Source organism: Bos grunniens, chromosome 15 (genome assembly GCF_055505025.1).
Source record: "Bos grunniens cultivar Pamir isolate PY7600 chromosome 15, Bosgru_T2T1.0, whole genome shotgun sequence".
Taxonomy (NCBI): domain Eukaryota; kingdom Metazoa; phylum Chordata; class Mammalia; order Artiodactyla; family Bovidae; genus Bos; species Bos grunniens.
The window spans coordinates 79,611,119-79,624,167 of record NC_141179.1 but is presented as its reverse complement, the minus strand read 5'-3'; the positions used below and the strand labels follow the sequence as shown (position 1 = coordinate 79,624,167).

General features: G+C 38.9%; 1 protein-coding gene across 1 annotated transcript; it reads left to right on the top strand.

The window, feature by feature from the left end:
- Positions 1 to 1,131: 1,131 nt before the first annotated feature.
- On the top strand, positions 1,132 to 5,003 carry LOC147358643 (olfactory receptor 5T3-like). Its single transcript, XM_086338201.1, has 3 exons — positions 1,132 to 1,163; positions 4,038 to 4,714; positions 4,909 to 5,003. The coding sequence occupies exons 1-3, from the start codon at positions 1,132 to 1,134 to the stop codon at positions 5,001 to 5,003; spliced, it is 804 nt and encodes a 267-aa protein (XP_086194327.1).
- Positions 5,004 to 13,049: the final 8,046 nt, after the last annotated feature.

Below are 13,049 nucleotides of genomic sequence, written 5' to 3'. Positions count from 1 at the left end.
TTCAATATATATGTGTTTATTTTTCTTTAAAGCATAAAATTTAATCTTGTAATATTGAATTATGTTTAAGAATCTCTTCAATGCCGAATGATACACACACACACACACACACACATGCATATACACACATTATTCAACAACACACTTGCATAGTTTGGATTTTCAGCTATAACTAATATCAGTGAACATGGTTTAGTTTTGATATTTAGTAGAAGAAACCAAATGAATAGCAGTGAGGAGAGTGTCCCAAACAGGAGAAATAAGAGCAGAGATATTGCATAGGAATAAATACAATAAGGGCTTCCCTGATGGCTCAAGCAGTGAAGAACCTTCCTGCAATGCAGGAGACCCAGGTTCGATCCGTGGGTCAGGAAGACGCCCTAAAGTAGGAAGTGGCAACCCACTCCAGTATTCTTACTTGGAGAATTCCATGGACAGAGGAGCCTGGCAGACTATAGTCCACGGTGTTGCAAAGATATGGAGACAACAGAGCTACCAGCACTTTGAAACAGGTAATATAGGTGAGAGAGTTCTGCACAAGAACTGTTGAATTATAATTTAAACTTAATTCCAATTCACAAAAGTATCATTAGGTTGGACCTTGAATCTTCGAAAATTGTCTTGGATTTAAAAATAAGGATGTTCCTTTAAGAAGAAAATGAGTTTTTGCAAATTGTAATTAAAAGTTAATAAATACAAATGGGCGAAAGCAGGAAAGGGAACAGTACATCTTCAAGTTATCTCTGAAGGACACATGTCTTTGCAATGAAAATGAGGTCTATTGGAAACAGGGCTTAAACATGCATGTAGGAGGGACCCTTCTGTAATGAGGTTCTTGGGCCTGAGCATGAGGAGTGGGGGTTTCTGCAGGGGCATATCAGAGTTGAAAGGGTCCAAGGAACAGAGAGCTAAAATCTGAGTCAGCACCAGACCTGTAATCAAATCCATAAAGGTGGATTGGGGCTCAGCTGTGGAAAGAACCGAATACACAGGCCAGTTATACACTAGTCTCTGAATTGTGTTTGTCTTTTTTTAATGTGTGATCTTGATAGATGTCAATGCCTGGACTTTATTTTCTGTGAGAAATTAAAAGATTTGTTTAGCACTCAAGCTCTGAATGAAATAACAAAAATGGAAGAAATGCATCCTTACAAATCAGCACGGTAGTTAACACCAGGAATTTGAACATGTTATCCATGGTCCCCAAACCACAGACTGGGATTAGATAGCTGCCAATGAATAAATGTAAGGGTAGATCAGAATGCTTTGAAATGAATTCAGATACCAATGACTCCATGATATGGAACCATATGAACTACGGTTTTGGTATTGATTAGCTGGAATTTAATTAAGCTAGTCAGATATAATGTTAATAACGTTGTGAATATTGGGGACTATACATTCTAGTTATATCAAGATGAAAGAAGAAAAGAATACATAATATGCTAAAGAAAAGTTACATACACACATGCCTGTGTGTGTTTGTGTTGTATCAATCAACATGCCTTTTACGTACAAGCATTTATACGTGTGTGAAGAGATAAGAAAGCCTTCTTCAGCAATCAATGCAAAGAAATAGAGGAAAACAACAGAATGGGAAAGACTAGGGATCTCTTCAAGAAAATCAGAGATACCAAAGGAACATTTCATGCAAAGATGGGCTTGATAAAGGACAGCAATGGTATGGACATAAGAAAAGCAGAAGATATTAAGAAGAGATGGCAAGAATACACAGAACTGTACAAAAAAGATCTTCACAACCCAGATAATCACGATGGTGTGATCACTGACCTAGAGCCAGACATCCTGGAGTGTGAAGTCAAGTGGGCCTTATAAAGCATCACTATGAACAAAGCTAGTGGGGGTGATAGAATTCCAGTTGAGCTATTCCAAATCCTGAAGGATGATGCTGTGAAACTGCTGCACTCAATATGCCAGCAAATTTGGAAAACTCAGCAGTGGCCACAGGACTGGAAAAGGTCAGTTTTCATTCCAATCCCAAAGAATGCTCAAACTACCACACAATTGCACTCATCTCACACGCTAGTAAAGTAATGCTCAAAATTCTCCAAGCCAGCCTTCAGCAATATGTGAACCATGAACTTCCTGATGTTCAACCTGGTTTTAGAAAAGACAGAGGAACCAGAGATCAAATTGCCAAAATCCACTGGATCATGGAAAAAGCAAGAGAGTTCCAAAAATACATCTATTTCTGCTTTATTGACTGTGCCAAAGCCTTTGACTGTGTGGATCACAATAAACTGTGGAAAATTCTGAAAGAGATGGGAATACCAGACCACCTGAACTGCCTCTTGAGAAATGTGTATGCAGGTCAGGAAGCAAGTTAGAACTGGACATGGAACAACAGACTGGTTCCAAATAGGAAAAAGAGTACATCAAGGCTGTATATTGTCACCTGGCTTATTTAACTTATATGCAGAGTACATCATGAGAAATGCTGGACTGGAAGAAACACAAGCTGGAATCAAGATTGCCAGGAGAAATATTAATAACCTCAGATATGCAGATGACACCACCCTTTTGGCAGAAAGTGAAGAGGAACTCAAAAGCCTCTTGATGAAAGTAAAAGTGGAGACTGAAAAAGTTGGCTTAAAGCTCAACATTCAGAAAAGGAAAATCATAGCATTCGGTCACATCACTTCATGAGAAATAGATGGGGAAACAGTGTAAACTGTCAGATTTTATTTTGGGGGCCATGAAATTAAAAGACACTTACTCCTTGGAAGAAACCTAGATGAGCAACCTAGATAGCATATTCCAAAAGCAGAGACATTACTTTGCCAACAAAGGTCCATCTAGTCAAGGCTATGGTTTTTCCTGTGGTCATGTATGGATGTGAGAGTTGGACTGTGAAGAAGGCTTAGCACCAAAGAATTGATGCTTTTGAACTGTGGTATTGGAGAAGACACTTGAGAGTCCCTTGGACTGCAAGGAGAGCCAACCAGTCCATTCTGAAGGAGATCAGCCCTGGGATTTCTTTGGAAGGAATGATGCTAAAGCTGAAACTCCAGTACTTTGGCCACCTCATGCGAAGAGTTGACTCATTGAAAAAGACTCTGATGCTTGCAGGGATTGGGGGCAGGAGGAGAAAGGGACGACAGAGGATGAGATGGCTGGATGGCATCACTGACTCGATGGACGTGAGTCTGAGTGAACTCCGGGAGTTGGGGATGGACAGGGAGGCCTGGCGTGCTGCGATTCATGGGGTCGCAAAGAGTCGGACATGACTGAGTGACTGAACTAAAACAGTATGATAAGCTGCAGAGGCCAACATGATCACCTTAATGACACCTATTTTTAGAAAAAAATTAATATTCATATTCTTATTCTTTGCAAAATGGGTACATATTCTCCAAAATACTGTCTGCTGTTCAGTGTATCATTGTTCTTGAATGGAAATTAATGGGACAATATAACTGCCAGATAAATGGATATAAAATGATTTTGTTTAAACAAACAGCTCTGCACAAAAAGTTGAAATATAGGTTTCATTTATGCCATTTCTTACTTATCTGGAAACATTTCATATTACATAATTTTATATTGTTTTCTTATTTAAATCAAACTCAATCTTGTAATGTTTGATTACTTCCATTTTTACAGTTGTGAACATAAAAAGATACTTCATGCACCTTATAGCAAAGCTAGTATTAATTGTGTACTTTCCACTATAATATTGCATAGTTGTAATAGTCCTATGGTTATTCATATTTGTTGATTTTAAAGCTATGTAGTATGAAAACAGATGGTAAAGAATATAACAAAAAATAAACTGGAAAATAAATCACTTAAATTGACATGGTATTTTAACATGATGAATCTAGTCAACAATTGAATGTAATAACTTCTTTTATTAACAGCAAAATGCATTCATTTGAATCCAACATCTTCATCACTGATCATTCCATGACTACAAAGGAAATCATTAGATCCTGATAAGAAACAAATAGGAAGATATAGTTGGGTGGATTCTATTTTCACAAAATACTGCCTTATCTATAGAGATAAACTAAAAGGGTACAGCTCTCATCAGATTTAGATTCATACCAGATCCAGATGAAAAATGTGACTGAAGTAAACATGTTTATACTGATGGGCTTTATGGATGATTTAGAGGTGCAAGTCTACCTATTTTTACTTTTTCTGGCAACCTATCTTTTTACACTGGTAGGAAATTTGGGACTGGTTATGTTGGTCATTGTGGATTATTGGATCCAAAACCCAATGTACTCTTTTCTGAGTGTCTTGTCATTCCTGGATGCCTGCTATTCTTCAGTGGTCACTCCAAAAATGTTGATTAATTTCCTGTCAGAGAATAAAACCATATCATATCTTGGATGTGCAGCACAAATGCTTCTCTTTGTTACTTTTGGGACCACAGAATGCTTTCTTCTGGCTGCAATGGCATATGATCGCTACATGGCCATCTACGACACCCTCCTGTATTCAGCCAGCATGGCTCCCAGACTCTACGTGCCACTCATCATTGCTTCCTATGTTGGTGGCATCGTGCATGCTACTGTACACACAGTGGCTACTTTCAGCCTCTCCTTCTGTGCCTCCAATGAAATCAGACATGTCTTCTGTGACATCCCTCCCCTCCTCGCTATTTCTTGCTCTGACACTCACACAAACCAGCTTCTGCTCTTCTACCTTGTGGGCTCCATTGAGATAGTCACTGTCCTGATTGTCCTGATCTCCTATAGCTTCATTCTGTTGGCCATTCTGAGGATGCATTCCGCTGAAGGGAGAAGGAAAGTCTTTTCTACTTGTGGTCTCATCTAACTGGAGTGACTATTTATCATGGAACCATCCTCTTCACATATATGAGACCAACTTCCAGCTATGACTCAAACCATGACATGATCGTGTCAACATTTTACACCATTATCATTCCCATGCTGAATCCTATCATCTACAGTTTAAGGAATAAAGATGTAAAAGAGGCAATAAAAAAATTGTTCAGAGAAGTTGGTTTATAACCATAGTGTATTTTTAGTACTGGATAAAGCTGCAAAGAACTTAAATGTTGATATCTTGATGCTAAGTAACTAGAGAAGAAAATGCTCCATTTCAGTTACTAACGTTTGTGTAACCTAGAATAAAACATTACTAGTCCAACAAAAATAAGACTGGGAGCTGACTGTGGCTCAGATCATAAACTCCTTATTGCCAAATTCAGACTTAAATTGAAGAAAGTGGGAAAACCACTAGACCATTCAGGTATGACCTAAATCAAATCCCTTATGACTATACAGTGGAAGTAACAAATAGATTTAAGGGACTAGATCTGATAGACAGAGGGCCTGATGAACTATGAAAAGAAGTTCATGACATCATACAGGAGACAGGGATTAAGACGATCCCAAAGAAAAAGACATACAAAAAAGCAAAATGGCTGTCAGAGGAGGCCTTACAAATAGCTGTGAAAAGAAGAGAAATGAAAAGCAAAGGAGAAAAAGAAAGATATACCCATTTGAATGCAGAGTTCCAAATAATAGCAAGAGAGATAACAAAGCCTTCCTCAGCCATCAATGCAAAGAGATAGAGGAAAACAATAGAAACGGAAAGACTAGAGATCTCTTCAAGAAAATTACAGATACCAAGGGAACATTTCATGCAAAGATGGGCTCAATAAAGGACAGAAATGGTATGGACCTAACAGAAGCAGAAGATATTAAGAAAAAGGAGCAAGAATACACAGAAGAATTGTACAAAAAAGATCTTCATGAGCCAGATAATCATAATGGTGTGATCATTCACCTAGAACCAGACATCCTGGAATGTGAAGTCAAGTGGGTCTTAGAAAGCATCACTACGAACAAAGCTAGTGGAGGTCATGGAATTCCAGTTAAGCTATTTCAAATCCTGAAAGATGATGCTGTGAAAGTGCTGCACTAAATATGCCAGCAAATTTGGAAACCTCAACAGTGGCCACAGGAGTGGAAAAGGTCAGTTTTCATTTCAATCCCAAAGAAAGGCAATGCCAAAAAATGCTCAAACTACCACACAATTGCACTCGTCTCAGACGCTAGTAAAGTAATGCCCCAAATTCTCAAAGCCAGGAGTCAAAAATACGTGAACAGTGAACTTCCAGATGTTTAAGCTGGTGCTAGAAAAGGCAGAGGAACCAGAGATCAAATTGCTGACATCTGCTGGATCTTGCGAAAAGTAAGAGACTTCCAGAAAAACATCTATTTCTGCTTTACTGACTATGCCAAAGCCTTTGACTGTGTGGATCACAATAAACTGTGGAAAATTCTGAAAGAGATGGGAATAGCAGACCAACTGACCTGCCTCTTGAGAAACCTGTATGCAGATCAGGAAGCAACAGTTAGAACAGAACATGGAACAGACTGGTTCCAAATAAGAAAAGGAGTACATCAAGGCTGTGTATTGTCACCCTGCTTATTTAACTTATATGCAGAGTATATCATGAGAATCGCTGGCTGGAAGAAGCACAAGCTGACATCAAGATTGCCGGGAGAAATATCAAGAACCTCAGATATGCAGATGACACCACCCTTATGGCAGAAAGTGAAGAAGAACTAAAGAGCCTCTTGATGAAAGTGAAAGAGGAGAGTGAAAAAGTTGCCTTAAATCTCAACATTCAGAAAACAAAGATCATGGTAAAAGGTCCCATCATCACTTCATGGCAAATAGATGGGGAAACAATGGAATCAGTGGCTGACTTTATTTTTCTGGTCTCCAAAATCACTGCAGATGGTGATTGCAGCATGAAATTAAAAGACACTTACTCCTTGGAAGGAAAGTTATGACCAACCTAGACAGCATATTAAAAAGCAGAGACATTACTTTGTCAACAAAGGTCTGTCTAGTCAAGGCTATGGTTTTTCCAGTAGTCATGCATGTATGTGAGAGTTGTACTATTAAGAAAGCTGAGCGCTAAAGAGTTGATGCTTTTGAACTGTGGTGTTGGAGAAGACTCTTGAGAGCCCCTTGGACTGCAAGGAGATCCAACCAGTCCATCCTAAAGGAAATCAACCTTGAATATTCATTGGAAGGACTGATGCTGAAGCTGAAATTCCAATACTTTGGCCACATGATGGGAAAAGCTGAGTCATTTGGAAAGACCCTGATGCTGGGAAAGATTGAGGGCAGGAGGAGAAGGGGACGACAGAGGATGCGATGGTTTGATGGCATAACCAATTCAATGGACATGGATTTGAGTAAACTCCACTCGTTGGTGATGGACAGGGAGGCCTGGCATGCTGCAGTTCATGGGGTTGCAAAGAGTCAGACACGACTGAGCAACTGAACTGAACTGAACTGAGTCCATCAATGTAACATTTTACAAATATATTTCATATCATTTATATGCTGATTATTACATTTAAACTGATCCATATTAAGTATTCACTGATGTAAGTACTGCAGTTGTCATTCATTCTGTGATTTGTTTCACATTCTATTGTTATAGCTATAATCTTGGGATTCGGTAGATTGATATTAAGCTAAGTCGCTTCAGTCGTGTCTGACTCTGTGATACCCCACAGATGGCAGCCCACCAGGCTCCACCTCCCTGGGATTCTCCAGGCAAGAACACTGGAGTGGGTTGCCATTTCCTTCTCCAATGCATGAAAGAGAAAAGTGAAAGTGAAGTCACTCAGTCGTGTCTGACTCTTAGCGACCCCATGGACTGCAGCCTACCAGACTCCTCCGTCCATGGGATTTTCCAGGCAAGAGTACTGGAGTGGGGTGCCATTGCCTTCTCTGTGATTGATATTAGCTCACATTAATTATAGGAAGTCTTCAGCACACATCATGAAGTTACTTCTCCATTATGGAGCCCCTGTGAAGAACCTCCATGTGAGCTCACACAATATGTTCCATCCAGGTATATGGGCATGACTTTTCCAGTTTGGCTCAACATCATATATCTTTATTCCATTATTAAGGTGTTTTCTGATTACTGTCAAATCATAGAAACAGATTAGGTCCATTTTGAAACTCCAAAAATTATACTGAAGGTAGATGGTAATATTTATTGAGAATATGCTTAAGGTTAAGTCAGTTTAGTTCAGTCGCTCAGTCGTATCTGACTCTTTGTGACCCCATGAACCGCAGCATGCCAGGCCTCCCTATCCATCAACAACTCCCGGAGTTTACCCAAACCCATGTCCATTGAGTCAGTTATGCCATCCAACCATCTCATACTGTTGTCCCCTTCTCCTCCTGCCCTCAATTTTTCCCAGCATCAGGGTCTTTTCCAATGAATCAGCTCTTCCCATCAGTGGCCAAAGAATTGGAGTTTCAGCTTCAACATCAGTCCTTCCAGTGAACATTCAGGACTGATCTCCTTTAGGATGGACTGGTTGGATCTCCATGCTGTCCAAGGGGCTCTCAAGAGTCTTCTCCAACACCACAGTTCAAAAGCTTCAGTTCTTTGGTGCCCAGCTTTCTTTATAGTCCAACTCTCACATCCATACAAGACTACTGGAAAATCCATAGCTTTGACTAGACCGACCTTTGTTGACAAAGTAATGTCTCAGCTTTTTAATATGCTGTCTAGGTTGGTCATAACTTTTCTTCCAAAGAGCAAGCATCTTTTAATTTCATGGCTCCAGTCACAACTTTTCAGTGATTTTGGAGACCAGTAAAAGAAAGTCTGACACTCTTTTCATTGTTTCCCCATCTGTTGGCCATGAAGTGATGGGATTAGATGCCATGATTTTCGTTTTCTGAATGTTAAGATTTAAGCCAACTTTTTCACTTTCCTCTCTCACTTTCATTAAGAGGCTCTTTAGTTCTTCTTCACTTTCTGCCATAAGGGTGGTGTCATCTGCATATCTGAGGTTATTGATATTTCTCCTGGTAATCTTGAGTCCAGCTTGTGCTTCATCCAGTCCAGAATTTCTCATGATGTACTCTGCATATAAGTCAAATAAGCAGGGTGACAATACACAGCCTTGACATACTCCTTTTCCTATTTGGAACCAGTCTGTTGTTCCATGTCCAGTTCTGTTTCTTCCTCACCTGCATACAGGTTTCTCAAAAGGCAGGTCAGGTGGTCTAGTATTCCCATCTCTTACAGAAGTTTCCAGAGTTTGTGGTGATCCATACAATCAAAGCCTTTGGAACAGTCAATAAATCAGAAATACACGTATTTCTGGAAATCTCTTGCTTTTTTGACAATACAGCAGATGTTGGCAACTTGATCTCTGGTTCCTCTGCCTTTTCTAAAACAAGCTTGAACATCTGGAAGTTCAGAGGCTTCTTGTTGAAGCCTGGCTTGGAGAATTTTGAGCATTACCTTACCAGCATGTGAGATGAGTGCAATCATGAAATGTTTGTCCTACTAAGACAAGTGTGAAATAAAAATCATAGTTAGGGCTAGATAAGAAAAATGTAAAGAAATTTTAAAGGAATTTATTTTTTTAATTGTATAAAATTAATTTAATAAATAACAAAAATGACTTTAATAAATATTTTAGTACTGATCATTTTTCATTGACTTAGAATACATTATATCCATTCATTAGGAAGTTTAGAATATATATATATATTTTTTTCTTTTCAGGGGGAAAAAAACCTTATTTGTACCTTGTGATATGTTCTGTTAATTTGGCTTGGTGTTCATCTTTGAACATCTTTGAAGCATGTCTTGCTTTCTTTGTCTATATATTTTTCCTTTGTTCTATTTTCCAGACTTTAATTTAATAAAATTTATTCATTTTTTCCTTAAAAAACTGGAAATAGAACTGTCATATGACCCAGCAATCCCCTACTGGCATACACACTGAGGAAACCAGAAGGGAAAGAGACACATGTACCCCAATGTTCATTGCAACACTGTTTACAATAGCCAGGACATGGAAGCAACCTAGATGTCCATCAGCAGATGAATGGATAAGAAAGCTGTGGTACATATACACAATGGAGTATTACTCAGCCATTAAAAAGAATACATTTGAATCAGTTCTAATGAGGTGGATGAAACTGGAGCCTATTATACAGAGTGAAGTAAGCCAGAAAGAAAAACACCAATACAGTATACTAATGCATATATATGAAATGTAGAAAGATGGTAATGATAACCCTGTATGCGAGACAGCAAAAGAGACACAAATATATAGAACAGTCTTCTGGACTCTGTGGGAGAGGGAGAGGGTGGGATGATTTTGGAGAATGGCACTGAAATATGTATAATATCATACGTGAAATGAATCGCCAGTCCAGGTTTGATGCATGATGCAGGATGCTCGGGGCTGGTGCACTGGGATGACCCAGAGGGATGGTATGGGGAAGGAAGTGGGAAGGAGGTTCAGGATGGGGGACACATGTATACCCGTGGTGGATTCATGTTGATGTATGGCAAAACCAATACAATATTGTAAAGTAATTAGCTTCCAATTAAAATAAATAAATTTATATTAAAAAAGTCCCATGATCTCTTTTCCTTCATCTCATGTAACTAATATTTTGTTGTTCCTCAGTCACACAGTCATGCTCAACTCTTTGTGACACCATGGACTGCAGCATGCCAGGCTTTTCTGTCCTCCATTAACTTCTGGAGTTTGCTCAAACTCATGTCCATTGAGTCCGTGATGCCATCCAACCATCTCATCCTCTGTCGTCCCCTTCTCCTCCTGCCTTCACTCTTACCCAGCATCAGAGTCTTTTCCAGTGTGTCAGCTCTTCCCATTTGGTGGCCAAAGTAATAGAGCTTCAGCTGCAACACTTCAACATCTGTCCTTCCAACGAATCACTTGATGGTCATTTGAGTTGTTTCTGTCCTTTGGCTTTCATTCATAGTGCTCATGAACATTTTCATGCATGCATTTAAGTGAATTTATGCTTTCAGTTAACTTTAGTTACTGAAGATTAGACCAAAACCAGATGGCTTTGTAATGAAATGTACCAAATATTATTTTTTTAAAAATTCAATCATTCAACAGTGCAGAAGAGGACAGCATTCTGGAGGTTAATGATCAGCAACATAAAAGAAACTTAGTTTGCAGGATTGGTGTCATTTATTCACTAAATCATGTCAGACTCTTTTTGGTCACATGTACTGTAGCCCACCAGGTTCCTCTGTCCATGGGCTTTTCCAGGCAAGAATGCTAGCCTGGGTCTTCTCCAGGGGATCTTACTGACCAGGGCCCATATCTGTTGCTCCTGCATTGGCAGCAGTATTCTTTAGCACTGATTCACCAAGGAAGCCCAGTTTCTAGAATTATGTTCTGAAAAAGACTCATCTGCATACCCTAGTCAGCTAAAATCTGGTAGTTTATAACCAAAGATACTTTTTTCTTTGCTGAGCCAGTCTTTCTGAATTCCATTTTTACATCAAGCTAGCCTGTACCCTGACTATTACAGATTCTCTTCCTAGAACAATATCATCTTTGGGCAAACTGTTCTTTGCTTAATGGAATTTTCCTTCTGTGAATAGGACTGGACCTGGATGTTTGAAAAGACTTAGCTAGTATTGTCCAAATCACGTTGGCTGGTATTAGCATGTTTTAGAGAATGTCTGCCAGCCGTATAAGCCTTTCAACAGCCCCTGGTATTTTATATAATACTTTCTTTAATATAGTAGTGAATTTTATTTTCTCAGTTCTGGTAATCATCGCACAATTTTGTTGAAAATGCCCAATCAGTGGTGATGAGAAAAGTTAACAGTGGAGTCAGACTATCAGTGTTCAAACGTGAGCTTGTTCTTTCACTAGTGAGTGATCATGGGCCAGTTGTTTACTGTGTTCTTTAGTTTCATCCTCTATAAATTGCAACCTTCAGATACATTCATTGAGGTTTAGATCTAGGTGCTGGGGAGATGATGTTGAACAAACTAAACAAGAATCCTCATTCATTAAACTTACATGATAGTGTGTGAGGTGCGGCAGACAAGAAGCAAAATACACTAGTAAAATATTATAAAAGGTGAAATGTAGATAACTGCTATGGAAAAGAAATGAAACACGCAAGGGGGAAGGGAATAGGTACACTTTTGAATGTTTTTATTAAGAATAAAATAGGAAGGAAAGCATGCATTTCTCTGCAAATAGGAAATTTCTGAATGAAAGGGAAAATGGAAAAATTCCAAGAACTATCAGTATTAGTGTGGACAGAACAGTTAGGGTGTCAGTCGTCAAATCAAAGTGAGTATGATTGATAGAATAATAAAGAATGAGTTAATGGAGGTAAGGAGTGGGGACAGGTCACTGTGGAGCAGTGGGCTATTATGAAGATTATAACACAAAAAGAACAACCGCATGACAAAGAAACCCCACTCCTAGGCATACACTTAGAAAAAACTATAATTCAAAAAGTGCGTACACCCAAATGTTCATTGCAACACTATTTACAGAGGCCAGAACATAGAAGCAAGCTATATGTCCATTAACAGAGTGAAACTTTTAATTCAAGAATTTATCTTTAATAATCATAACAAACATAGGAATTAGGAGAAAGGCAATGCTATTGTAAAATGCACAGAATTTCAACAACAACAACAAAAAAAGCAGTTTTCTGAAGCTTTTGACACATCACACACATTTATGTGTTTTAAATGTTTTCAGATAGCTACTGAAGAAATATCACTGCATGCAGATTTTTAACTTGATGAATTTGCACACATTTCATGTCCAAAGCATTGCAAAATGAGTCTGGATTTTTCCCATTTGCCAAAAACACATTCACTCTGGATTTCAATGACAGAAGAATAACTAATGGTAAACTTGTAAGAGTACAAAGAAAGCTGCTGAAAACTTCATAGGAAATGAGAGAAATATGACATATATAATGTAATACCATGCACATACATAACTATCAATCTAGAGCATATGTCATAGTTGTTAGTCCCTAAATGGTGTCCAACTCGTTGTGACTGCATGGACTCTAGCCCACTGGGTTCTTCTGTCCATGGGCATTTTCATGGAGTGCGTTTTCATGGCATGTCCATGGAGTGAGTTTGATTTCCTTCTCCAGGGAATCTTCTGGGACCAGGGCTCAAACTGGTAACTCCTGTATTGACAGGTGGATTCTTTTCCACTGGGCCACCAGGGAAG